Source organism: Amphiprion ocellaris, chromosome 18 (assembly GCF_022539595.1).
Source record: "Amphiprion ocellaris isolate individual 3 ecotype Okinawa chromosome 18, ASM2253959v1, whole genome shotgun sequence".
Taxonomy (NCBI): domain Eukaryota; kingdom Metazoa; phylum Chordata; class Actinopteri; family Pomacentridae; genus Amphiprion; species Amphiprion ocellaris.
In genome coordinates this window covers 6,873,169-6,901,137 of record NC_072783.1, presented here as the reverse complement: position 1 = coordinate 6,901,137, position 27,969 = coordinate 6,873,169, and the positions used below count along the sequence as shown (strand labels likewise).

At 41.8% G+C, this 27,969-nt stretch overlaps 1 protein-coding gene across 5 annotated transcripts; it reads left to right on the top strand.

Annotated features, from left to right (window-relative positions):
* The first annotated feature begins 1 nt into the window (after nt 1).
* LOC111581009 (kinesin-like protein KIF20B) lies at nt 2-27,895 on the top strand. 5 transcript variants are annotated; one of them, XM_055004736.1, is made up of 32 exons: nt 2-135; nt 2,053-2,159; nt 2,231-2,323; nt 2,579-2,698; nt 2,847-2,985; nt 3,096-3,280; nt 3,520-3,562; nt 3,698-3,840; nt 4,623-4,695; nt 7,303-7,414; nt 9,145-9,216; nt 9,297-9,443; nt 11,541-11,703; nt 12,646-12,936; nt 13,188-13,294; nt 13,422-13,542; nt 13,660-13,777; nt 15,933-15,994; nt 16,091-16,277; nt 16,358-16,671; nt 16,705-16,978; nt 17,166-17,290; nt 17,394-17,567; nt 17,659-17,816; nt 18,259-18,401; nt 18,506-18,580; nt 20,700-20,944; nt 21,714-21,806; nt 21,881-21,943; nt 22,026-22,098; nt 22,834-22,973; nt 27,660-27,895. In XM_055004736.1, the coding sequence occupies exons 2-32, from the start codon at nt 2,055-2,057 to the stop codon at nt 27,741-27,743; spliced, it is 4,242 nt and encodes a 1,413-aa protein (XP_054860711.1). In that variant the 5' UTR covers nt 2-135; nt 2,053-2,054; the 3' UTR covers nt 27,744-27,895. The 5 variants fall into 5 exon arrangements, with proteins under 5 accessions (XP_054860711.1, XP_054860708.1, XP_054860709.1 ...); XM_055004733.1 differs by having other exon boundaries at nt 2,234-2,323; nt 16,358-16,978; XM_055004734.1 differs by having other exon boundaries at nt 13,191-13,294; nt 16,358-16,978.
* The last annotated feature ends 74 nt before the right edge of the window (nt 27,896-27,969 follow it).

Sequence of the window (27,969 nt, the reverse complement as noted above, 5' to 3'; positions counted from 1 at the left end):
TCCTCAAGGACGACATCCGATTGGTCGAGCGGTCGCAGTTCAAAACGTAGACCGCGGAAAGAGGAGCAGCGGCGGAGCTAACGTTCCATGTTTTCAGTTTTAAACTCGGTCTGTGGGGGATAAAAGACGGCCAGAGTGAGTCACAGTTTTATTAAATGTCTGTTTAACGTCCACATCTGCGACTTAAAGTGAAGTTTGGTTTCTGAAAATACGTTATAAAGAAGACAGACAGCCGCGTGAGAGAATCTTCGGGTTAGGTGGCTGTGGCTAATGCTAACAACAAAGCTAACAGCACCTCATAAACGGTCCTCACGTTTTATTTTTATTGCAGTTTATTCATTATTTGCCTTCTGTGTGATTTGTTCAGACTAATAATTGAGTTATCCTGATTCTTCTGAGCCTGTTTGGCTGTTTACGGCTGATTATTATGTGTTCAGAGGTCATTTCTTCTCATTCAAAGCTTTATTGTTTGGCTTCTCGTTTACATTCAGGTAAAGTTGTGACAGAACATTTTTAAAATCACCTCAGTAAGATCGGTGCAGATAGTAAATCATTATAAGCACAACTCCTAATGGTTCATTTGTTCACATTCAATAAATTATCTTTTTACAAAACATCGTGAACAAAATGAAATTTCTGAAGAAAAATAAATTCAGTTTCGGCAACGTTCAGCCCCAGTTTATCATTTCCAAATTACAACTTCCAGATCACAGAGTGTCTACAAAGGAACACAACATTTAGTCATCTGGAACTGAACCTTAGAGGATTTTACAACTTGCCAAAATCTAGAAATTATTTTAAATTTGCATTCATTTCCACGAGGAAATAAATGGGAACTGTTCAGGAAAGGTGAAATTATCCCCAGACTTGACAATGTATAAAAATGTAAAAAAAAAAATGTATACATAAAAAGTCTGTCTAAGTCTAAAAAGATGCATAAGCGTTGTGTCAGAGCATCAACAGCAGGGTTCAACCAAACCAGACGCTGTCTACTGAAGCTGCTGACTCTAATTATGTTTAATGTCTTCAATATCTTGCTCTCGTTTGTGTCATTTTTTGTCTTGTTTTTGTCGTTTGTCCAATTTTTTTGTCGCCTTGTAACTTTTGTCATTTTTTGCTCTTTTTTTGTCCAACTTTTTGTCATTTTAATCCTAAAGTAAAATACTAGATTGCTCATTGGTCTTTTGTCATTTTGTGCCTCGTTGTTGGAATTTGTCTTGTTTTTGTCGTTTGTTTTGCTTTGTGTCGTTTTTTTTGTCTTGCTTGCGTTGTCTACTTTTTGTCATTTTGTTTCTCACTTTTATCATTTTTTTGTCTAATTTCTGTCCAATATTTTGTGGCTTTGTAACTTAACTCTAATTTTTTGTCTCTTTTTTGTTTTGTCTCATGTTGTTTGTCTCATGTTTTATTGTTTTGTGTCTCGTTTTTGTCGTTTTTGTAATATTTTGACTTGTTTTTGTATGGTTCAGTTCCAGATGACTAAATGTTATGTTCCTTTGTAGACACTCTGTGATCTGGAAGTTGTAATGTGGAAATGATAAACTGAGGCTGAATGTTGCTGAAACTGAATTTATTTTTCTTAATAAATTTCAGGTTGTTCATGATGTTTTGTGAAAAGATAATTCCTTAAATGTGAGCATTTTTGCACTAAAACAAAGGAACCATTAGGAGTGGTGGTTATTCATAGGTTATATATTATTCTTACAGTTTATTCATAGGTTATATATTATATTATATTTTATTTATAGGTTATATATTATCATAGGTTATTTATAGGTTATATGTTGTTATTAAAGGTTATTTATAGGTTATATATTATTATTATCAAAGGTTATTTGTAGGTTATATATGATTATTATATGTTATTTATAGGTTATATATTATTATATGCTATTTATAGGTTATATATTGTTATAGGTTATTTATAGGTTATATATTATTATTATAGGTTATTTATAATTTATATATTATTATTATAGGTTATTTATAGGTTATATATTATTATTATTATAGGTTATTTATAAGCTGCTTACCTGCTGTGTGCTTGGACAGAGATGATGGAGTCGTGTTTCAGCGGGAAGCCGGAGCGGGTCGGACCGGTGGAGGTGGACGACATCAAGAGAGACCTGCTGGGAGAATTTGCTGCTCTGCCTGCCCAGGTGAGTCTCACCTGTCCGCTGGTCAGGAGGATGCTGGAGCAGGTGTGTGATGGATGCTGTGCTTCTCTTAGCAGGAGAACCTTCAGTCACAGACGGAGAACCTGCAGGTTTACCTCAGAGTCCGACCTTTTACTGCAGCGGAGAGCGACAACGGAGAGTCTCAGGTAACCCACCTGGTCCACTCTGGGTGTGTGTGTGTGTGTGTGTGTGTGTGTGTGTGTGTGTGTGTGTGTGTGTGTGTGTGTGTGCGTGCGTGTGCATGTGTGTGAATTTCAAACCAATGGATGCTTCAATACAGATTATTTGGTGATCAAAATATTAGATTTTTCTGTCCACCGTCAATCGATTGATGATCTAATTGGTTTTGAGGATGATTCATTCGAGCCAATCGGAATCCAGCAGCTGTGTTTTGTTTTCAGGACTGTGTGACCATCGAGGGGCCCGACACCGTGGTCCTCAAGGCCCCCAGGACCTGTCAATCAAACCGACAGGGCGACAAGTCCTTCCCACAGACTGCACAGAGGTTCAGCTTCACACAGGTAGCCGTCTACACCTGTACACCTGTCTGTCTGTCTGTCCACCTGTCTGTCTTTCCCTCTGTCTGCCTGTCTTTCCACCTGTCTGCTTGTCCTTCCACCTGTCCCTCTGTCTGTCTGTCTGCAGGTGTTGATGCTGTTGTATTTTCAGGTGTTCGGTCCAGAGGCCAGTCAGAGGAAGGTGTTCGATGGTTCTGTTCGGGGTTTGGTCCAAAACGTCCTGCAGGGAGGAAACTGTCTGGTGTTCACTTATGGAGTCACCAATGCTGGAAAGACCTTCACCTTCCTGGGTCAGGACATCCTGTCTGTCTGATTAAACATCTGTCTGTCTAACATCCTGTTTGTCTGACTAAATGTCTGTCTGTCTATCAGTCTGTCTAACATTCTGTCTGTCTCTCAGGTCCGGACCATGACTCAGGTCTGCTGCCCAGGTCTCTGTCTGTGATCTTCAACAGTATTGAAGGTCGTCTGTACAGTCGTTGTGATCTGAAGCCTCAACGCTGCCGAGACTTCAGCAGACTCACTGCAGACCAGCAGGCAGCAGAGAGCAGCAGCAAGAGGAACCTGCTGAGGCTGCTGAAAGAGGTAGGACGCTCTGACGTCATCACAGACATCACTATAGACGCTCTGACATCATCATAAATCACATAATAAATAAATGAATCCAGTGTGGAGCTGCAGAAGTTGTTCCATCTGTAAATCAGATTCTCAGGTTAAAATAAAGCCAGAATGAGCAGAGCCTCTAAAATCCTGACTGACATCAGAATCTGTGTTAGAATATAAATGATGTGATTTTATTTTATTTTTCTGCTTCCTGTCTGCAGAGCGACAAAAATCTGACCTGTGGAAGATCAGCCTTTCTGGAAGGTCAGTCACATTTTATTACCAGAAATTAACCTGAAGCCTCACAGTGATCAAAGTGACCCACATCTGTGTGTCTGTGTGTGTGTGTTGTATTTTTTTCTGTCTGTGTTGTGTGTTTTCTGTGTGTTGTGCGTATAGCCTCTCTTGGCAGTGACAGCAGTGTAAACAGTGCTTCTGAAGCCGATAGCTTCTGTCTGGACGTCGACTCAAACATCCGTTTCTCCGTCTGGGTTTCATTCTGTGAGATTTACAACGAGAACATCCACGACCTGCTGGAACAGGTAACGCTCTCACCTGTCCTACTGCAGGTGTTAGACTAAACTACAGAAACTACTTCAGATCCATACTTTACGAGTCAAAGAAGAAACAGACATTTGATTATTTTACAGATGTAACCAGGCTAGTTTATCCAACACATGTTAGCTGTAAAGTAAATCTGAGTAAATATATAAAGGTTCAGACATCTTTGAACTAAATATTTAACACCTCAGGACAACCTCAGTTATTTCTTTATTCCTTATCAGTCCTGTTGTTACCACTGTAACGCTTCATTTAATACAACGCTCTAGAATTATTGTATTTATTAGTTTATTCTCCGTAAAGGTTTACGGTTCGCTCCGATGTCTTCATCAAACTAAACACTCCTGTTGTGTTCATCTGACGTTACAGCTGCTTATTATGGGATGTTTCATAAGTTTAGAAATGTTACAAATGCTTCTGCTGCTTTATTCTGGATGTAGACGACTAAAACCACATGGGGGTCAGTCGATCGATGTGATTGAAGTGATTGATGACGCGATGGATGATATGATTGATGACGTGATTGATTATATAATTCATGATTGATTGATGATGTGATTGAAGTGATTGATGATGTGATTGATGTCATTATTGAAGTGATTGATGGTGTGATTGATGATTGATTGATTATGTGATTGAAGTGATTGATGACGTGATTGGTGACATGATTGAAGTGATTGGTGCTATTGGTGACGTTATTGAAGTGATTGATGATGAGATTGATATGATGGGATTGATGACGTGATTGATTTGTGCCGTTCAGGTTCCCAGTGGACACCAGAGGAGGACAGTGCTGCGACTGTCTCAGGACATCAAAGGAAACTCCTTCATCAAAGGTAAATATGTATTTACCTGCAGTGTTGTACTATTTACCTGCATATTTACCTGTTTCCCTGTGTATTTACCTGTTTACCTGTGTATTTACCCGTGTATTTACCTGTTTGCCTGTGTTTTAGTGGTGGGAATCTTTGGGCACCTTATGATTCGATAACGATTATGACTGAGGGGCTACATCTTGAATATAAATCGATTTTAATTTGTGTATATTGTGGAGTGTTGGGATTGCCGTGTCGGTGAAATAGTGTCAGGATGCTGGCTTTTTTGCCGATAACCAAAATGCCGATATTGTCCAATGCTCAATTTCTGATTCTGATATCAACAGATACCGATATATGTGGGCTTGGAAATAATTCCAAACCACAGACATATTGTTAGTCAGGCACAGCAGGCTCGTTACTGCAGCCACATTTGAAGGGCTTAAAGTGAAAAATATTCCTAAACCTGAACTTCTTTGCTTTTGGGTGGGGGTACAATCTAGCTAACTAATAAGAAACTAAGATATCTGCATTCACAAACTCAGACTACAGATTATAGTATTACCAAAAAAGGTCAGTAGGTGGTGGTAGGTTCTCCATCTGACTACAGCATGGTCCAAATATATTGTTTAGCAACTAATCAACAAAATGCATCGAAAAAAGAACATTGATTCACCTCTTAACAATATGTGCACCAATAAACAAATACAGTTTTCTACATAAAACTACAGCTTAATTTAAAAAAAAAAAAAAAAAACATTTGTGGTGCTACACGAACTGGTAAGCTAAATCTGTATTTTTTCCATCTATTTCTTCTTTTTCTGACATCTTTTACTTCTTCTGTAAGTGTTGAGGCAATGTTCACTTTTCTGTTTGCCAGATGTTGAGTTACTCTGGCTGCATCATCATAAATAAAAAAAAAAAAACGAACACATTCAGTCTGTTGTCCACGCTCTGTCTAGTGACTTCATCATATTCAATGAAAACACATTTTTGGAGCTTTTCAGAAAGACTTTTCTTAAAAGCTGGTGCTATGCCATGTGTATTTATGGAACCAGTATGATGATTTGACACGGACAGTTTAGACAAAGCATTTTTGTCTTCAGATTAACAAGTGGCTGAGATGTGGTGAACGACAAGCCGTGTTCTGCAATGAACGAGCACACGCGTGTTTTTAAATCACAAACCCGGTCAGTCTGATGCTGGTACCTCAGCGGTGGATGTTGCTCCTGGTGAGTTTCAGAGGACAGCAGCTCTGTGGCTGGGTCTGACCCGTAGACTGTATAATAAATTATGAGTCTATGAAACTATGGTCTGACTCCTGAAGTGACGCGGCAGGGTTAAGTGACGATTGCCGTACGTTTCCGTCTGTCTGTCTGTCCGTCTGTCAGCAACATTGCTCAAAAATGGACTAACGGATTTAGATGAAATTTTTAGGGAAGGTCAAAAAATGACACAAGGACTAAGTGATTAGATCTTGGCAGTGATGTGGCTTATAGTCTGGATCCACAGATTTATTAAAGATTTCTGTATTATTGCCAGATAGCGGCACGGCGTCACTGTAACCATGACAACAAGTGAACACTGCGTCAGCTGCTTGCTGACGATCACATGGTTGTGATCCTACTATAAATCCACCGTTGAGGACTCATCAGGACTTATCCGTCAGAAATGATCCAAGGATTGAGCAGCCTTGGAGGAGGACTGCTCTCTGAGTGCTTTTCTTGTTCAGTCCTTTATCGATGAGGGCGTCTTCCCCTTGCTTCAAAAATTTGTTCTCTGTGCTCCTGATATCAACGTACAGAACTCTGTTAAAAGGTGTGACACTGGTATGGACTCAACTGCAGCTGTATCTCAATGTCTTTCTAAGACCCGCCCCCACTCTACTTCTCATTGACTAGTGGTATTAGTTTGGTTGAGAGCAAAAGCTGCGTTCCCCTCATTCCATTGGTAGACGAACTCGATTAGCAGTGTAGTCCTTTTTTTTTTTAATTCCAGCATGGTGCCAGAATACTTTAAGCCATGCACTTGTTTACATGCTTCATGATGCAGTTTGATGATGTGATCATTTGCGGTGGCAAATGCCGGCGAAATCCAGGCATTACTTTATTGGTTGTTATGATACATTTTTATGCCAATAATATCAGTGGGCCGATATTATCGGACATCCCTATGTATCTGGGCTAGAATGTATGCAGCAGTGCATAGATTATGTATAATGTGGCTCTGGTCCAGTTTGCTTCTGCCGTCAACGTTGTAGAAGCCGAAGTGTTTCCACACATCTGCTTTTAAATTAGAAGGAGCTGTTCGGATCTCACGCCGAGGTGGGTAGCGGTCAGCCATGTTTGTTTTCCTTTGTGTCAGTGGGTCCACTCCAGGTGTGCATCCCAAAGTGTCACGGAGAATACGCATACTGCGCTTCTTAGTTCTGCATTATTTAGAACCTTCTGTATTACTTTAATTAACAAATTCAAATAGTCGAATTTTGGGCTTTTGTGAATCGATTCAGATTTGTCCACATCCGAATTGCGACGCATCGAAGAATCGGAAATTTCCCCCACCCCTGCCGTGTTTACCTGTGTGTTTACTACCTGTGTGTTAACCTGTGTGTTTACCTGTTTACCTCAGACCTGCGATGGGTCCAGGTGAGCAGCTCTGAGGAGGCCTACAGGGTGATGAAGATCGGGAAGAGGAACCAGAGCTTCTCGTCCACCAGACTGAACCATCTGAGCAGCAGGAGGTGGGCTTCACTCACCTTCAGGAATGGTTTAGAGCAAACTCTAGCTTCAGCAGCAGCAGACGGGACGGTGGAAGTTATTAAACGTAGAAACAGGAAGGGGTTCATTCAGACGTCCAAGAATATCTGTATGAAGAACATTAACAGAGCTGAAGTTTAAAGCCTCGTGACAGGTCACCATCCTCTGACACCTGAAACCTGCCGGCGTGATGTCTTCAGTCACCATGACACCGTTTATCACCCATAAACTGGAAAGAGTTCTCAGATGTCCAACTTTCTGACAGTCCCTGAATGCATCACTTAACCTAGCATAAAGACTGGAAATGAGGGCAAACTGCTAGCTTAGCCTGGCATAAAGATTCGAAACAAGGGGAAGCTGCTTGTAGATGTCACTAAACCAAAGTCACTGCCATTTAAATCCTCTGAACCCCAAAACCAGGCGGTGGGTTTTGAAACGCAAATGACTTTCTCTTTAAAAATTACCAAACAGACGTTAATTATCCACTAGAATCTGTAAAAACATAAATAACTTCAGATTTTCAGCTCTCTTACCGTCCTCAAACATGTGACGTGTTCTTCCATCAGGAAAAGTGCCATAAGATAAGATGAGAAGGCTTTACTGTAGCAGACAATGAAAGATGAGTTCCTCCCATTTTAACATACGAGACAAACGTTAAGAAAATAAAGAACAAAATATCACTAAATAGTGGAGTAAAAGACAAATAGAAATCTTTACAAAAAATGTGCAAGTGGCAGCAGATAAAAGAAAGGAAAAAAATAAATAGACTTAAAATCATAATGTTTCATCAAAATCACCTTTTTTTTAACTTAAAGGCAAATAAAAATTAACTGTTATTCAGAGTTTTTATTTAAAAAAACTGCCCCACAGGGCTGAACAACAGATAAAGAAAACCGTCTAGAAAACAGTACAGGAGGTCCTCTACTTACGTCTGAGTTCTGTTTCTATAGATCGCCGTAAGTCAGAACTCCAGTGAAAATGTAAACAAAGCTGTTCCGTGCATCACGATATCAATCAGTTTTTCATAAGTCATGAATACCAACGACTTTCATGCATGTATGAATCATTTTACAAGAAGATAACACAATGTGTTGCACTGGTTTTTCAACTTGACCCATGTTGGTCGGTGTTTGGCCCTGTTTCCAGCGTTTTATTCTATCTAATTTCACTTCCATGGAGACGGCTTTCCTTTTCTTCCAAGCATCACAAGGGTCTGACTTATGCATGGGAGCCATAACGGAGGGCAAAAAGTTAGTGAATGTAGCACAATCCAAAGTGGCGTACAACCGGAGAATGGACACAAATCCGTCTGATAGCGTCGCGTGACGACATATTCATCTGCTCCGCTTGTTAACTAGTTCCATGTAACCAGTTCTGATGTAGCGATGAAACGCTGTAAGTCGAGGACATCATAAGCTGAAGACTTCCTGTAAAATTCTGATGATCAGCCTGCTGAGTTTCTCCATCTTTTCACCAAACTGTGGGTTAAAAGATGCAGAAATATTTTAATACTTTAAGCTGATGGTGGTGATTGTGCAGTGAAAACCCCACAGTGAGTAATAACCCCACAGTGATTAAAAACCCCACAGTGGGTAAAGACCCCACAGTGGGTAAAGACCCCACAGTGGGTAATGACCCCACAGTGATTAAAAACCCCACAGCGGGTAAAAACCCCACAGTGATCTCAGAGTGTTGAAGCTGTTTGTCTCTGCAGCCACAGCATCTTCTCCATCAGGATCCTCCGGGTGGACGACGTCGGGGTTCCCAGAGTCCTCGGCATCAGCGAGTGAGTCTCATTAATCCAGCAGCAGTGGAGGTTTACCTGCGGTTTACCTGCACAGGTGCATGACTGTGTGTTGTGTTCAGGCTGGCGCTGTGCGACCTGGCCGGCTCGGAGCGCTGCTCTCGGACCCACAACACCGGAGAGAGGCTGAAGGAGGCGGGGAACATCAACAACTCGCTGCTGACACTGGGGAAGTGCATCAGCGCCATGAGGCTCAACCAGAATGCCAAGTAGGTCCTCAGAGTCACACCAGAACTTTATCCTACAGCCAAAAAACAGCAGGAACACACAACCAGTCACACCAGAACTTTTTTCTAGTCAGCAAACAGCAGGAAAACACAACCAGTCACACCAGAACTTTATCTTACAGTCAGAAAACAGCAGGAACACACAACCAGTCACACTGAAATAACCGTATCTGGAGTTTGGATCTAAAGCTGCAGCATTTTCTTCATATTTTCAGTGTCTGTTAAAAAATACGTTTAACACAAACACTGTTATCATTCAGAAACTCTTGACATGAATAGAACCACAACAGAACCCAATAGAACCACAGTAGAACCATGTTAGAACCACAACAATCACAATAGAACCACAACCACCACAATAGAATCACAACAGAACCACAACAACCACATTAGAAGCACAACAACCACAACAGAACCACCACAATCACAATAGAACCACAACAACCACAACAGTCACACTAGAACCACAACAATCACAATAGCACCACAACAATCGCAACAGAACCACAACAACCACAATAGAACCACAACAACCACAATAGAACCTTCACAATCACAATAGAACCACAACAACCACAATAGAACCACTACAACCACACTAGAACCCCAACAATCGCAATAGAACCACAACAACCGCAATCGAACCACAACAACATTAGAACCACAATAGAACCACAACATCCACAATAAAACCATAATGGAACCACAATAGAACCACAACCACCACATTAGAACCACAACAGAACCACAATAGAACCACAACAACCACAACCAGAAAATATTCATACTTAAGAATCTGAAATCACAGAATTTACACAGATGTTATTAAGAAAACTGATTTATTGCTTATCAAAATAGTTGGTTATATAATTTAATCGTTGAAAAATAATGAATGAATGTTTCTGGGTTGTAGTTAATTGGATAACGGATGTTATAAGCAGGAGAACCTGAACAGCAGTGGGCCCAGACTTGAACCTTGAGGTTCTCCAGATGTGATTTTTGTATTTAAACAGGTCATGAAATAATAATAGATCCATGTTGGCGCCTTATGGAACTCCAAAGACTCTTTAACAAACCAAACCTGCAGCTGAGGATAAAACTACTGTTTTTTAAAACCTAAAATTAGTGATAGGCATCTAGTGATAGTTATTTAGTCTAGAAAATGTTAAAAAACTGAAAAATGTGGATCAGAGTTTCTTCAAACGTCCAGAGATCTTCAGTTCGCTGTCAGAGAGGAAAGAAACCGAAAATACTCACATTTTCAATTGGACTGTTTTGATTAAAATGGGCTCAAAACACTCAAATAGTTGGTGATTATTTTAACAGTTGACAGCTAATTGGTCATTCTTACTGTTGAAACAGCAGAAAACTTTTAAAAAAAGGTCCAACTGAACGTCTCATAACAACCGATCTGACAGAAATTCATCCTGATTCTTAAATCTGCTTTACGCGACCAAATCACAGCTAAAAATCTATTAGAACATCTGTTAAGTTGGAACTTTTTCCAGTGGAGTTTGGTTTATTTTTTACTAATACTAGTTTTATGGATGCAGTTGATTCGTTATTTAGTCCCTAAAACGTCTTCAGTTGGTGAAAAATGTGGATCAGAGTTTCTTCAGATGTCCAAAGATCTTTAGTTTAGTGTCATAGAGAAAAGAAACCAGAAAATATTCACATTTAGAAGCTGCAATCCCATAACTGAGACTGTATATCAAAAATTACTCAACAGACCTGACATTAATTCATCTCTATTCCAGTTTACTGGAGGAGACCAAATCTGAACTACAAATCAGGTTTAATTCACAACATTGATCTTTATGGCTTTAAGTTGGAACTTCTTCTGATGGACTTTGGTATAGTGAAGGTGGTAGGATCTCTCTTTCTGCTGCATCGTGATTATTTTGGCCACAAAGGTCAAGAAGAAGAACCTGTCAGCTCCTGTAGGTTCTTTAAAACACACCAAACTACTCAACCAACATTCAGCGCTGCAGGTTTCAGGAAGTACAGCCCTCCTACGGGGTTTAAACTCTCCTGGCTCTGAGGATCAGACGTCTGAAGAGTTTTATCTGTCCTCTCCAGGTTCCAGCACCACATTCCCTTCAGGGAGTCCAAACTCACCCACTTCCTGCAGTTCTTCTTCTGTGGTGCCGGTCAGGTCTCCATGGTGGTCAACATCAACCAGAACTCGTCCTGCTTCGACGAGACGCTGAACGTTCTCAAGTTCTCTGCCCTCGCTCAGAAGGTCAGTCCTTAGAAAACCACCAAAACCACATTTATCAGCTCCAAACTGGAAAAGCAGAAATAATCATCAGATTTCTAAGAGTCTGATGGTCCCTGAACACATCATCTGAACCAAATCTGAGCTTAAACTTGTGATATTCTGTTAAAATCTTCTTTTTCTACATGTGTCACTTATAAACTCTCCAAAAAATAACAGCATTAATAATAACAGCAGAACCAGAACCTTCCTCCTCCTTGTTCTGGTTCTCCAGGACCGACTCAACATTCAGAGTGTTTTCAAGTTGAACTGCAGGCAGTGTTTCCTCAGAGAGACTGAGAGAAAAACTAATAAAATAAATGCCGCAGAAACAGAACAGAGGAGCAAGTTGTTGGAGATCCATTCAGCATGGTGGAACATCTTCTACAGATGATGAGCAGAGTAGAGAGGAAACATGGAGATAGAAGGCATCTACAGGATGAGGAGATCGTAGGAGCTTCAGGAGACAGCAACAAGAGGTTCTAGAAGGTTTCTAGAAACGTCTTCCAGAACCTCCAGACGTTTCTAGAAACGTCTTCCAGAACCTCCAGACGTTTCTAGAAACGTCTTCCGGAATCTCCAATTGGTTTCTCCAGAAACTCCTACCACTACCGGGGCCTGGATGACTGAGAACCTCCACAGAAATATGAGGAGACGACATTAGTTCAGAGTTTAACATTTGTGTTTACACTGAGGAAAATTGAGCCTACATTGACACAAATTGAGTCCGCAGTAATGAAAATTGAGTCCGCAGTGGGGAAAATTATTGATTATTGATCACATAATCAATACCTGTATATATATATATATATATATATATATATATATATATATATATATATATATATATATATATATATATATATAAAAGAGTAAACACTAGTATTTATGTATTTATGTTTGTCCTTCTGACTCTCACCTATCCAGGTGGTGGTTCTGACCTCCAGACCTCCAGTCCTGGACGACACCTCCCACAGGGCGGCCATGGAGCTCTCCATGATCATCGACGAGGCCGACCAGCGCAGGAAGGGGTCGGGTCGTGCCAGGAAGAGCTCACTGGTCGCCTGGGAGACGACCCTGGAGGACGTGATGGAAGACGGCGAGGAGTGGGAGGAGGAGGAGGAAGGGGAGGAGGAGGAGGAGGGGGAGAGTCTGATGGAGGGGACGGTGCTGGAGGCAGGAGGGGAGGAAGATTTAACCATGGAGGAGGAGCAGAAGGTAAAACTCACGTTAACTATTGATTGATTACCACAACCAACAGGATCAATTCACTGTAACAGCTACAATAATCAATGATCAGTTACTGATTAGTTTTCCTCCAATCACAACAATTGATCGTTACAGAAGAAAACAAAGATTCAGCTAATGTTTGTGTGTTTCTGTGTTTCTGTTTGTTTCTGTTTTCTGTATTTTTGGGTGTGTTTACGTTGGTGTTTCTTTGTATTCCTGTGTTGTCTATTGTGTGTCAGCAGGCAGGCAGGGAGGCGGCGCTGCGTCTGGTCCTGGAGGCTCAGATCAGGGAGGAGGTCAGCGCTGAGTTCATGGAGCTGTTCAGCAAGATGGAGAAGGACTACAGGTAACAGGAGTTCTGGTCATGTGACCATGTCAGGCGCTGAAGTCACAGTGAGGTCATAGGGAGCAAGCACCACTTGGCATGACACGTGTTGTGATGTTTTTAACATGATATTTGTGGTTGTGGTCAGCGAGCGTCTGGAGAAGGAGAGGGAGATCCTGGAGGAACGAGCAGATAAGAGGGTGGAGATCCTGAAGAACCTCGTCAGCAAGACGGTAGACCTGTCGGCCAGCAAGACTGAGGGCAGCAAGGTGAGGAGACTTGACCACCGGTGGTTATTGACCACTGTTATTGATCACTGTTATTGATCACTATTGTTGATCACTGGTATTGATCACTGACTGTTGTTGGTGTTGATTGGCTGTTAGGAAGAGCAGGTGGTTCTGTTGGAGGGAATCATCAGCTCAATGACTGAAGACTTGGAGAAGATCAGAGAGGATGCTCAAACTGTCCACCGCTGTCTGACTGAACAGACACAAGCTGCAGGTACACACACACACACACACACACACACACACACACACACACACACACACACACACACACACACACACACAGCTCATGGAAATATGACAAAAGACACCAACAGAAATGTTAATGTTTGGTTAAATTTGTCCGTTTCCATCTCAGTTGAGTTCTTTTGTTTTATCTTTGACTCCTTATCGACACTATACCTACCGTCAAGCATGGAGATGGTGGTATCATACTATCAATTTAACTCACTCAAGCATGGAGGTGGTGGTATCATTATACTATCAATTTAACTCACACAAGTCTGAGTCAGAAAGACAACAAATGTAGTGGAACGGTACCAACTCTGGTGCCATCCCACTACATTTGTTATCTCTGACTTGGTTCTTCAGGTTCTTCTTTGGGGAGACCAGTCTCGAACCTTCATTCTAGCCCGATGGAACCATTTCTTTACCATTTCTGTTGAAACATCCAACTGTGTCCAAGATCAACCTTCTGCTGATGGTTCTAGGTTTTCCTGAAGAATGTGGAGGTGATCCTCCTCTTCATTATTCCATTTACTTTGTGTAAGGCTCCAATTCCACAGAGCATGATATTGCCACCACCATGCTTGGTGGTAGGTTTGGTGTTCTTGGGGTTAAAAAGCGACCTGTCCAAGACAGTCTAAAACAGGACCAAAATCAAACCTAAACCAATCCAAAACAATGTTCAGAACCTGTTACAAGACAGTCTGAAACCAGTCCTAAGAAAGTAAAAACCAGTACAAAATCTGGACCAAAACCAGACCTAAACTACTCCTAAAAAAAGTCCAAGACAGTCTGAAACCAGTCCTCATCCAGGACCAGATCCAGAGTAAAATAAATCTTAAACCAACTTTAAATCACATCCAAAACCAGGAGAACCAAGCCTGAAACCAAACATGAACCAGTCCCAAGTCCAGAACCAGTCCAACATCCAGTGTGAAACCAGTCCAGAAGCTCTTCTAGAAAGCCCCAGAGCATGATACTGCCACCACCATGCTTGATGGTAGGTTTGGTGTTCTTGGGGTTAAAGGCCTCACCTTCAGTTTTTGTTCCATCTGATCTCAGAACTTTCCTCCAGAACCTTTTCTTTGTCCATGTGATTAGCAGCAGACTTTAGTAGAGCTTTAAGGTTCTGGTGAATAATTTTAGACATATTTCCAGGCACCTTGGACAATTCTGGAGTCAATCTTGACAATTTCAGTGTCAGTTTGTTCAGTTTTTGAGTCTTTCTAGAGGTTTTCAGTCACTGTGGAATAGTTTTGCATAAATTTGGACAAATTCTGAGTCAACTTTGTTTTTGTGTCAATTTGGGCAAGTTTTTTAAAAATAAATGCATATTTTGGTCAATTGTTGAGTGAATTTATGAGTCAATGTAGACATCTCCATCAGTCAGTTTGGACTATTTTCCTGTCAATTTTGACAATTTTGGTCAGTTTGGGAACTTTTTTATTCATTTAGTCAGAGTTTCAGTCAATTTGGATCATTTTTGCTTCATCTCAGGCAACTTTTGAATATTTTTATACATATTTCCAGCCACCTTGGACTATTTTTGTGTCAATTTGGGCAGGTTTATAAGAATTTCAGATGTGTTTTTAGGAACTTTGCACAATTGTTGAGTGAATTTATGTCCATGTAGACATCTCTTCAGTCAGTTTAAGATGTTTTTGGGTCAATTTGGACAATTTTGGGCATTTTTTGTAAGTCAATGATTTTCTTCTTCAGATCTTTGCTGAGCTCCTCAGACTTTCCCACTGTAGTGTTTGAGTCTAATGAGTGGCTCTAATGGTTCTATTTAAACTGGATCAGAGGAGTCACCAGCTGTAGTCGATCAGAATCGCTCAGGAGAAGTTAAGAGGCCATGAAACTCAGAAGATTAGATTAACACAACTTTCTGCATCAACAAACTGATGATTCTTTGGTAATTTGTATATTTGTGATCCAGTAGTTTTAGTCATATTTCCAGAAGACCTCCAATAAATCTGTCTTGTTTTTGTGAGAAAAGATTCAGGTGTTTAAATTATTCCATCATAGAAGTTTCAGATTTGTAGGAGTCATTGGGAGCTCAGGAACATGAGGAACACTTCCTGTATTTCTATCTGCAGCTCTTCTGTTGATGTAACCTGGACTTTGCTGTGTTTTACCTGCAGAACTGGAGGCGCTGCGATTGGAGAAGCAGCAGTCACATGACCAACTTCAGGAGGCCAAAGAGGTGCTTCGGGCTGACATCTTCTTCTGTGGTGTCTGCTGTGTCCTGCTCCTCCTCCTGTTTCTGACCGGTTTGATGGTTTTTGTGTTTTTCTACCAGAGTCTGGAGCAGCAGCGACTGAAGGTATCAGAGCTGATGGAGGTCTGTCAGCAGAAAGACGGCATCATCTCTGAACTGAAGGCCTCCGTGGACAGGAGGAGGCCAGGAGGAGAGGAGGAGAGCCGGAAACGCCAACGAGACTCTCTGGAGGATGAGGAGGACCGAGGAGGACTGGCCAAGAAGAGAGGTGAGAGGAGGAGAGAGGAGAAGGTGGAAGGATGGATGGTTGGACTGCAACAGCTTCATTCTGGTGGTGTTTCTCCTCAGTGGTTCTGGAGGAGGAGATCTGGAGGCTGCAGGAGGACAACGACAAGAAGGAGGAGACCATCATCGAGCTGAGAGAGAGGGAGGAGAGGTGGAGGAGCCAAGAGGAGGAGCTGAGGAGACGGGAGGAGGGGGTGGAGAAGGAGAAGATGAGGATGAAGGAGGAGAAGACGAGGATGGAGGAGGAGCTGAGGAGACGGGAGGAGGAGGTGGAGAAGGAGAAGATGAGGATGAAGGAGGAGAAGACGAGGATGGAGGAGGAGCTGAGGAGACGGGAGGAGGAGGTGGAGAAGGAGAAGATGAGGATGGAGGAGGAGGTAAAGGAGGAGAAGACGAGGATGGAGGAGGAGAAGACGAGGATGGAGGAGGAGCTGAGGAGACGGGAGGAGGAGGTGGAGAATGACAAGACAAGGATGGAGGAGGAGGTGGAGAATGAGAAGAAGAAGATGGAGGAGGAGATGGAGAAGGAGAAGACAAGGATGGAGGAGAAGGCGGAGAAACTAAAAGAGGAGCTGGAGAAGGAGAGGATGAAGCTGGAGGAGGAGCTGAGAAGACGAGAGGAGGAGGTGGAGGAGTTGAAGAAGGAGCAGGTTTTACTGGAGCAGAAGGTGCAGAAACTTGCAGGTAAATTTTATCCTTTAAACAGGAAATGTGACAGAAAAATATTCTGAATGGTCAAAAGTATGTTACTCCTCTCTGACTCCTTGTTCCTCCTCTCTGACTCCTTGTTCCTCCTCTCTGACTCCTTGTTACTTCTTTCTGACTCCTTGTTCCTCCTCTCTGACTCCTTTTTTACTCCTCCCTGCTGTAGATCTGGATGAGTGTCCGAACTGTGACTCGGTATTTTCGTCTCTGGAGTCGGAGCAGAGGGAAACATCCAGACTGCAGAAGGAGAACAAAGCTCTGGTTAACGGCATCTTCCAGCTGCAGACAGAGGTGCTCCTCTTGTCCTCCTGCTGATAAACCTCCACACTTCTACACCTCCAACATTCAAACGTCTTCTTCTAATACAATGTGGTTTGTTTCTTTGAATCTCCAGGTGACCAGTCTGCAGACGCAGCTCAAACAGCAGACTGACAGGTCTGACAGCCTCTCAGAGGAGTTCAGCACCACTAAGACCCGCCTCCAGGACCTGGAGAGTCAATCGGAGAAGAAGAGCAGCTCCATCAACAGTCTGACGCAGGAGGTGGAGCGTCTGAGACAAGAAGTCAAGGTGTTTTCTCGCTGTGATCTCAGACTGAACCTGGACTGGATGGCTCAGGTTAGGGTGACACTGATACTGACTGATTGATTGGTTGTTCTAGGAGGAGGAGGGGCGGAGCAGCAGCAGTGTTTTCCACGCCGCCATGGAGGAGCTGAAGAAGGAGAGCCAGGCGGCGCTACAGAGGTCAGCTCAGAAATCACAACAAATAGAAGAGCTCCAGAAAGAGAAGAGACAGCTGGAGGAGACACTGAAGCTCAGGTGATCAATACTGTTACTGATCAATAATACAGGTGATCAATACTGTTACTGATCAATAATACACAGATGACTCCATACTGATCAATAATACGCAGGTGATCAATACTGTTACTGATCAATAATACAGGTGATCAACACTGTTACTGATCAATAATACAGGTGGTCAATACTGTTACTGATCAATAATACAGGTGATCAATACACAGGTGATCAATACTGTTACTGATCAATAATACACAGATGACTCCATACTGATACTGATCAATAATATGCAGGTGATCAATACTGTTACTGATCAATAATACAGGTGATCAACACTGTTACTGATCAGTAATACAGGTGATCAATACTGTTACTGATCAATAATACAGGTGATCAATACACAGGTGATCAATACTGTTACTGATCCGTTCACTGACACACCTGTCCTTGTCTCCTGCAGTGAGAACAGGTGCGCTGAGCTCACCGAGGCATTGACCAATCAGACAGCAGAGTATTCCCGTGTGAGGGCGGAGCTTCAGTCTGAGGGCGGAGCCCTGCGAGGCAGACTGGAGGAGATGGAGAGATGGGAGGAGGAGGCAGCAGGTGAGGACACACTCACCTGTAGAGAGCCCCGCCCACACAGAGGGCGGAGACCAGATGCTGGCTGCTGATTGGCTGATGGATGTTGTCGTGTGTTTGATTGACAGAGCTGCAGCGAATCGTCTCTGAGAAGGACAGACATCTGGAGGACAGCCTGCGACAGGTGGAGACGCTGAGACGAGGTAACCAATCAGACCTGATGGGGGGCAGAGTCACACTGACAATCACCAAACCGACAACTTTTAAATTCTAATTTTTCTTGAAGTCATTTTAATTCTTCATGTCTCTTAAGAGTCTCCAAAATGTTGTCTTTCCATCAGATCCTAGAAAATTAAAATGTAAGAATACTGCGATGGAATAAACGTGACATGAAAACAGGACAGAGGCTCAGAGAAAAGGTTTTAGAAGCTGTACACCTGGAAATATGTTTTTAAAAAGACACAAAATTACCATTTCTTCTTCTGCTCCTCCAAAATCCAAGCTACTTCTTTTCTATTCCAGTAGTTCTCAAACTGTTTCTATCAGGACCCCCTTTGGAGAACTAAAAACTTTGGCCCCAATAACTTAGTAATCCTGGGGGGCAGAACAGTTTCACAGCGGTTTTCTCATCAGACTTTGTTGACTCCATATGGTATGTGTTGGTTCTGTATAATAATATAAATGATAAAATAATAATAAACTATAACCCGTCCATCCTGTTCAGGAGCTATATTCAGATAAAACACGTCCTCCTGAAGGATTAATATTTTCAATAATCAATTTCTGAGAAGTTTTTGTGGATCCACTGATAGAACTGAGAATAAGACGGTTCAGTTCATCACAAACTATAGGAAGTCCTTGGTGTAGGACGTCATCGACCTACGGTGTTTCATTGTTCCGTGGAACTAGTTGAAGAGCGGAGCGGATGAATTCGTCGTCATGTGGTGCTGTAAGACGGTTTTGTTTCCATTCTCCGGTTGTACACCACCTTGGATTGTGCTACATTCACTAACTTTTTGCCCTTCATTATGGCTCCCAGCGTAAGTCAGACTCTTGTGATGCTTGGAAGAAAAGGAAAACCGTCTCCATGGAAGTGAAATTAGACAGAATAAAACACTGGGAACAGGGCCAAGCACTGACCAACATCGGTCAAGTTGTAAAAACAGGTCAACATATTGTAGCGACCCTCTGTGATAAATGAGTGAGACTTCATCTGGTTCTCTGCTGGTTTATTGAACCTTCACACAGGCTACTGTGGGCCGTAGCCAACGCCAGAATAACTAGAAAAACCCCAGAACTTAGCTCCAGAATTAGCCGCTGTTCCCAGCTCTCTCTACTGCTGACTCTCAGCCAATCAGAGGTGAGCTAACTAAACATGGCACTTTCACTGGCATTAGGTAAATCTGGAACCAAACAATAAACACTGAATCCTCAACATCAACAACAATATCAGCCCGTTACAATATTCTGTTATCTCCTAGTAAAATTATTCATACATGCATGAAAGTTGTTGAAGAACTGATCGATATTGTGACGCACGGAACAGCTTTGTTTACATTTTCACCGGAGTTCCGACTTACATCACACTGTAGGAACAGAACTCTGACGTAAGTCGAGGATGTCCTGGACTGCTCAATAAATCAGCGCCTCTACAACATTAAATAAAGATTTAGAACAATGTTACAAACCTCAAGACACATATATATGTGTACTTGGTGTTGAGAAACGGCCAGAGCAGTCTGAGTATTGTTGTGCAACGTGACAGGCCGATGTTAAAACAATAGTTCGGCTGATTAGTTCCTCCTAGATGGACCTTTTCCTCCCAGTCACCCTGTCTGTCATGCCTCACACTTTGGGAAACACTGTTCTACTCCAACATATTAACTTCTTCTTTTAGTACTCCAAAGTTCAGTCTTCTTCTACTACTCCTCTAAAATCCAGGCTTCTTCTACTCCAACATTTTAACTTATTTTTCTTCTCCAATATGCAAACTTCTTGTTTCAGTCCTCCAATATCCAATCTTCTTCTTCTACTCCAACATCTTAACTTCTTCCACACCTCCAAAATTTAAATTTCTTCTTCATCTCTTCCAACTCCTTCTTCTTTGTTTCTTGTTTAGATCTTTATAGTTTTCATGTGAGTGGAAATTGAGTGGATTTGTCCAAACTATTGTGCGTAAAAACACACATAAATGTGATTTAGCTCTCTGCAGGTTCATGTTTTTGAAACATTTGATAATCTATTCCACATTTTTGGACCTTTGTTCGAGTTCCTTCAGTGTGTGGAACGTGTTGAACCTCTCTGGAATCTGTTTGTCCTCAGAGCTGCAGCGTCTGAAGGAGGAGCTGCTTAGGAGGCAGGAGGAGGAGAAGGAGAACCTGGTGGAGGACAAGAAGGTGTTGGTGGTGGAAGAGCTGAAGGAAGAGCTCCAGAGGCTGCAAGAGAGGAGGAGGAGGCAGCAGAGGGGTGAGGAGGAGCAGGAGGGGAGGCAGTTCCAGGCCGTGAAGAAGGAGGTGGAGAGACTGAAGAGACTGAAGGAGGAGACTCACCTGCAGGGAGATGCACAGGTGAGTCTTTGTTCCTGATCAGAGTTCTACCTTCATACTCTGAAGGTTTCCAGAATTCCAGGTCCTTGAAGTCCATAGAGGAGAACATACCCTGGAGAAAGTTCTAGACCTACCGACAACTTTCCAGTTGTCGGTAGGTCTACTGTAGAACTTTCTCCAGTTGTCGGTAGGTCTACTCTAGAACTGTCTCTACTGGAGACAGTTCTAGAGTAGAGTAGAATAGATTTTTTTCATTTTTTCCTTGGGCACTCCTGCTCTAAAACTTTCTACAGGAGACATTCTCTTCTATGGACTTCAAGGACCTGGAATCTTCTAAGTGAGACTAAACTTAAAGACTGGAAGCAGGAAATGAGAATGTCCCCTGGAGAAAGTTCTAGAGTAGACCTACCGACAACTGTAGAAAGTTCTAGAATAGACCTACCGACAACTGTAGAAAGTTCTAGAGCAGACCTACCGACAACTGTAGAAAGTTCTAGAGCAGACCTACCGACAACTGGAGAAAGTTCTAGAGCAGACCTACCGACAACTGGAGAAAGTTCTAGAGCAGACCTACCGACAACTGGAGAAAGTTCGAGAATAGACCCAACGACAACTGATAACAGTTGTCGGTAGGTAGAACTTTCTACAGGGTACGTTCTCCTCTATGAACTTCAAGGACCTGGAACTCTGGAGATATTCCCAGTATGAAGGTAAAAGTCTGATCATTAATAAAGTTCCCACAGATGAGGAACCTCTTCCAGCTGCAGCTCCGTCTTTTCTTCTCCATCAGGTCATCGGCGTTTCTCCTCTGAGGTCCAACATGGCTGACAGGAAGCGAACCCCCAGGACGACGTGCAGGAAGAGGAAGAGCTGCGAGGTGGAGGTGACGTCTGGATCTCTGCAGCAGCTGCTTTCTGAGGAGGCTTCAGAGCTCTAACCTGTCCTGTTGTGTTTTAGGAGCTGGTGTTCAGCGAGAAGAAGAGGAACCGACCAAGGGCAAATACCCGCAGCACCAGACAGGTGGGAGTCAGAGCAGGCAGGTGGGAGGCAGAGCAGGCAGGTGGGAGTCAGAGCAGACAGGTAACTGTTGTTTGTGCTGCAGGAGAAGAGAGACGGAGCTCTGCAGAAGATCGGAGACCTGATCCAAAACTCACCCTCCATCCTCAGCAGCAAAGGTCAGTGATCACCGTCAGCCAGCAGGGGGCAACGCTGGACCGTGGAGCTTTATGACTGTGGAAATAACCAGGGCTGCTGCTTCATCACGTTTCAACTCTCTATAGACTAATTTTTCCTCTCTGTAGACTCATTTTTCCTCTCTATAGACTCATTTTACCTCTCTATTGACTCATTTTTCCTCTCTATAGACTAATTCTTCCTCTTTATAGACTCATTTTTCCTCCTATAGACTCATTTTACCTCTCTGTAGACTCATTTTTCCTCTCTGTAGACTCATTTTACCTCTCTATAGACTAATTCTTCCTCTTTATAGACTCATTTTTCCTCTCTATAGACTCATTTTTCCTCCTATAGACTCATTTTACCTCTCTATAGACTCATTTTTCCTCCTATAGACTCATTTTTCCTCTCTATAGAGCCTAACCTGAACCTTGAAAACAAAAAGATATATTTTCTTTATTTCTGATAAAAAAGGAACCAACAGTGGAAATGATGTAATTACAGAATAATAGAAAAGTTAAAAGTTTCTTTCTTTGATTATTTATTTTACAACAATTGGAAAAACCTTCATCAGACATCATCTTTTTGTCATTTTCACTCACGTTTTGTTCGGTTTGTGTCCTTTTCATGTTTATTTTCTCACTCGTCAATCAACTAACAGATTAAAACCGATCGTTTCAGTTGAAAATCAGAGTTTAGCTGTCGGTGGCTGAAGCTTTCTCTCGTCTCTGCAGCTAAAACCATCATCGGTCTGGTCAGCGGACACTCGGTGGAGCAGGACATGGCTGTTTCCACGGCAACCAAACCCCGACGAGGACGCAGGAAGCTCTACAAGGCGGGAGTCCTATCACCGCTGATCGACTCTCCGCTCATGGTGAGTTCTTCTATGTCCTGAACTTTCTATAGGAGATGTTCTCCTCTATGGACTTCAAGGACCTGGAATGTTCCAAGTGAGACTAAACTTAAAGACCAGAAGCAGGAAAAAACGTCCCCTGGAGAAAGTTCTCATGTAGATCTACCGACAACTGGAGAAAGTCCTCGTGTAGACCTACCAACAACTAGAGAAAGTTCTCCAGGGGACGTTCTATCTACTCTATGGACTTCAAGGACCTGGAACTCTGGAGATATTCCCAGTATGAAGGTAGAACTCTGATCATTAATACAGTTACTGGAGATGAAGAACCAGAATGTCACAGTTTGATTCTCTCGTCCAGTTTCAGAGAATAATCCTGACCAGAAAACACATCTAGTCTTTAGATTGTGACACATGGAGGATGTAAAACTGATTAAATGGCTCAAAATCACTAAAAAACTTCTAAATGACATAAAACTATTCCCAAATTACACAAAAATGGCCCCGGAATCACTCGATAATAGTTTAAAATGACTTGAAATTTGACCAGAATGAGTCAAAATGAGTCCTTAATGACCAAAACCCAAGCTCAGATGTGTTTTTCCTCCTAAAAACTGGTCAAAATGACACTAAAGTCAGCCAAAATACACAAAAGTTGCTTTAAATGTCTTAAAATAATCCCACGTGTCTAAAACGTGACTCGCAAACTGTTCTAAATGATCTAAATTTGGTCTAGAATGACTCAAACACCTGCCCAACATGACACCAAAGTCTTCATGAGACCTTTTAGTACACTACAACTGATTTTTATAGGATGAAATTAGGGCTGCAACAACGAATCGATAAAATCAATAATAATCGATCATTAAAAGCGTTGGCGACGGATTTCATTATCGATTCGTTGTGTCGCGCGATTCGTGCGTCACTCGCCATGTCGCGGAGCGTCTACTTCGCCTGCAGAGCTTTGTCAATGCTGGCTGACTGAAATAAAGTTTGTTTTTTTAAATAACTCCACCTGTAGAGCGAGTTGAACAGAGCGAGGTGGCGGCAAAGTGAAAGTAAATTCAGAGTAATTTCAACCAAACATGACCGACATAGAGAAAACAGTTAGACCGAAGTCCTCAAAAGTGTGGCAGCATTTCACGCTTCACAAAACAAAAAACACGTAACATGCAAGCTTTGCAAAAGTGATATGATGTACGGGAGCACCACGATGATGATGCAGCACCTGAAACGGAAACACGGAGTCTCTGATGAGGATGAAGGAGCTCAACAGCAGGTAAGTCACTACATTATCCTACGTTTGTTCCGTTTTACAGTGAGGAAACGTAACGTTAGTCTCTGGTAGCTCTCCTGATGCTAGTGTTTTTTTTCTTAGCTAATTAACGACAGTGATAGGGCACGTGTGTGTGTGTGTGTGCGTGTGTGTGTGTGCGTGTGTGTGTGTGTGTGTGTGTGTGTGTGTGTGTGTGTGTGTGTGCGTGTGTGTGTGTGCGTGTGTGTGTGTGTGTGTGTGTGTGTGTGCCTGTGTGTGTGTATGCGTGTGCGTACTTTGTGTTTTGCTCTTTGGACTACTTACTTGCCTTAACCTAATACTGCAAATAAAACTAAATAATTACTGAGTTGTTGTAAATTGTGCTATAATACATACTCAAACTATACTATCTTTCTCATTTCATCAACAGCAAACAATGACAGGCTTCATGATGAGAAAGACATCATGTCCACCACAGCAAGCAGCTGTCTGACTGAGAGCATCCTCAACATGATGCTCACTGACATGAGGCTTCTGTCGATGGTTGAAGACGAAGGCTTCGCTACAGTGATATTATTTGCTCTGTCAGTCCAAATCTTCTCTTTCTGAATAAAGCAGCGGAAATTAAAAATGTGTTGTTTTTTTTATCCGATTCATCGATTAATCGAAAAAAATAATCGGCCGAGATGAAATGTATTTTTATATCCATCAAAAACTGTTAATAATGACATGAAACTTGTCTGAAAATTCACAATTGTCCAAGATAACACAAATTGTCAAGAATTACATGAAATTGTCCTAAATTCCTGTTAGAATGGTGAAAAAGACTAAAAAAAAAAAAAAAGACCTAAAAACTCATGAAAATGACATGAAAGATGTCCAGAGTTACTCAGATGTGTCCAACGTGAATTTGTATTTTTTTGTCTTCATCTTGTGACACCTGGATGGATTTAAACTGTTCTGGTGTAAGTTTCTGCCAGAACTCAGATGTGTTTTTCCTCCTAAATGTTATGGTTCTATCTGCTGGACTGATGAAATTCTGAAGCTCAGAAATGACTGAAAATATTCAACATCATCGGACAAATTTACAATATTGTTCCAAAGTAGTCAAATCTTTGTCTCAAAAAATGTTCAAAATGACACCAAAGTTGCTCCATATTACTCAATCATTGTTGGAAGTCACTCAGAAATGTTGAAAATTACACTAAAATTTTCCAATAATACATAAAAATTATCCAGAATTACTCAAATTGTGTTCAAAATGACACAAAAATTGTTCAGAAATACTGTAATCATTGAATGTGACTCAAGAAATGTTCAGAATTACTCAAAAACTGTTTATGTTCATTCAAAAATGTTCCAAATGATGTAAAAATATTCCAAAATTACACAAAAATGATGCCAACTGGTCTAAAATGAAAACATATAGACATATTTGAATGTTTCAGGGTAACTTTGGCCATTTTTGTCATTATTTTGCATGTTTTTTGTGCCAAATTTAAGTTTCTGTCCCAATTTCACCTGTTTTATGGTAGTATTGGTCCTTTTCATGGTAAATTTGGCCATTTTTGTGGTCCCATACTTTCCGGACTATAAGCCGCTACTTTTTCCACACGCTTTGAACCCTGCGGCTTATACAACGATACGGTTAATGTATAGATTTTTACGGGTGTTAGGGAATTCTGCGATGTCGAAAGAGGAATCAGGAGGCAAACTCAGGGACACTCTGGAGACTCAGATGGCTTATATTGAGAATAAGGTTTACTGAATTTAGGAGACATGATACAGCGAGTAACACAGTGACGTGAGCACTGGAAGCATCAGTTCTGAGGAGTCTCTCTGGTCTTGGGTACTTATACCGTTTGGAAGGTGTGCCATGTTTATGTTACACTCTAAATGTGGAGGCAGGACTGTTAGTTCAGGATCCATCTGAACAGGAACACAGCAATATAATCTTGTTGTTCTGACGTCGTCAGCCAGATAGTTGTCTTTTATCTGTCTGTCTCAGGGTCATATTAGGGGACAGAGAGCATACGCAAGTTTGCATCCTCTATCTAGGAGAACCATGAGTCAAGGGTGACCATTTGGGATGACTCAGCATTTAGGCTGTCATAAACTAGAACCACCTCAGTCGTGAGAAAGTGAGAAATTTTTCCTTCACAACGGGCGAGCTTCATACCGCCAATACATTTTGTCTCGTCACATCAGAATGAAATTACCAAACAGATCACAATGGACCAGTGACACTGTTCGAATTAAATCAAACGCACTCACACTAAATTCTTCAGACTGGTCATTTTGTGTGTCATGCACACACCCTCATCATGGAAAACACACGAAGAAATGCATATTATGCAGCTTTTAAGTTAAAGGCAATTGATCTGCCTGTCGAAGAAGGAAATAGAGCTGCTGCACGTAAGCTTGGCATCAATGAATTGATGGTGAGACATTGGAGTCGACAGCATGAACTGACAACGTGTTTTACTGCTGTGTTGCTGCCGTGTTACAGGCACTGTTCGGAAGAAAAAACATTTAGTTAAAAATAAAAAAAAATCTTTCTGTGTAAATATCTCATGTTACAACATGGACACCTGCGGCTTATAGACAGGTGCGGCTTATATATGTACAAAACTTTTTTTTAAAAAAAATTTCGTGGGTGCGGCTTATATTCAGGTGCGCTCAATAGTCCAGGAATTATGGTAATTTTGAGTGTTCTTTCTGGCATATTTTAACCTTTCAAGGTAGTTTGGGCTCTTTTTGGGGTGATTTTGTCTCTTTTTTGGTGATTTTCCAGCTTTTTTAGTTATTTTACTTCCAGTTTTTCCCAGAACTCAGATGTGTTTTTCCTCCTAAATGTCATGGGTTTATCTGCTGGACTGATGAAGTTCTGAGGCTCAGAAATGATGGAAAAAGTCCATTAAAATGTGATAAATCTGAACCCACCTCTATGGACTTCAAGGATCTGGAATGTTCGAAGTGACACTAAACTTAAAGACTGGAAGCAGGAAAGGAGAACGTCCCCTGGAGAAAGTTCTAGAGTAGACCTACCGACAACTGGAGAAAGTTCTAGAGTAGACCGACTGACATCTGTAGAAAGTTCTAGAATAGACCTACCGACAACTGGAGAAAGTTCTACAGTTGTACAGTTTTGGGTAGGTCTGTACAGTTGTGGGTAGGTCTACTCTAGAACTTTCTCCAGAGTACGTTCTCCCTCTGTGGACTTCAAGGACCTGGAACTCTGGAAATATTCCCAGTATGAAGGTAGAACTCTGATCAGTAATAAAGGTACTGTGGTTGAAGAACCAGAACGTCACGGTTTGGTTGAGTTTTCGAGAATAATAATCCTGAATGTGTGATCAGGTACAGTTTGTTCTGAACATGAAGCAGAAGGAACCATCTATTCTAAACCAGAACTTTGTGTTTGATGTGAGGTTTTGTCGTTTTCATGTCAGATGTCTGGAGCAGCAGAGGAGGAGAAGGAGAGCGATCACCTCATCATTAAGAGACAGCTGCGCTCTAAGACCTGCAGGAAGTGACATCATCACCGTGCGATGGCTGTCAGAGACTCTTTCAGCTCCAACCTGCTCAGAGTCTCCAGGTTCCAGATGTCTGTACAGCTTTTTTTATGTTCTCTACTTCTGTAGTTTGTGATTTTTAATGTTTCAATAAACGTGACAGTTCAAAGCAACGCTTTTCTTCACTTCCTCCTCCACCTCTGGTCCACCTCACTGATGGAAGATGTCTAAACATCAGAACCAGCTA

Excerpts from the sequence above, each read along its gene's own strand:
- LOC111581009 (XM_055004732.1), top strand. The coding sequence starts at position 2,055 with ATGATGGAGTCGTGTTTCAGCGGGAAGCCGGAGCGGGTCGGACCGGTG. Across the intron at positions 12,937-13,187 it reads CCATGGAGGAGGAGCAGAAG|CAGGCAGGCAGGGAGGCGGC; the intron begins GTAAAACTCACG and ends ATTGTGTGTCAG. Across the intron at positions 17,568-17,658 it reads GTCTGAGACAAGAAGTCAAG|GAGGAGGAGGGGCGGAGCAG; the intron begins GTGTTTTCTCGC and ends TGGTTGTTCTAG.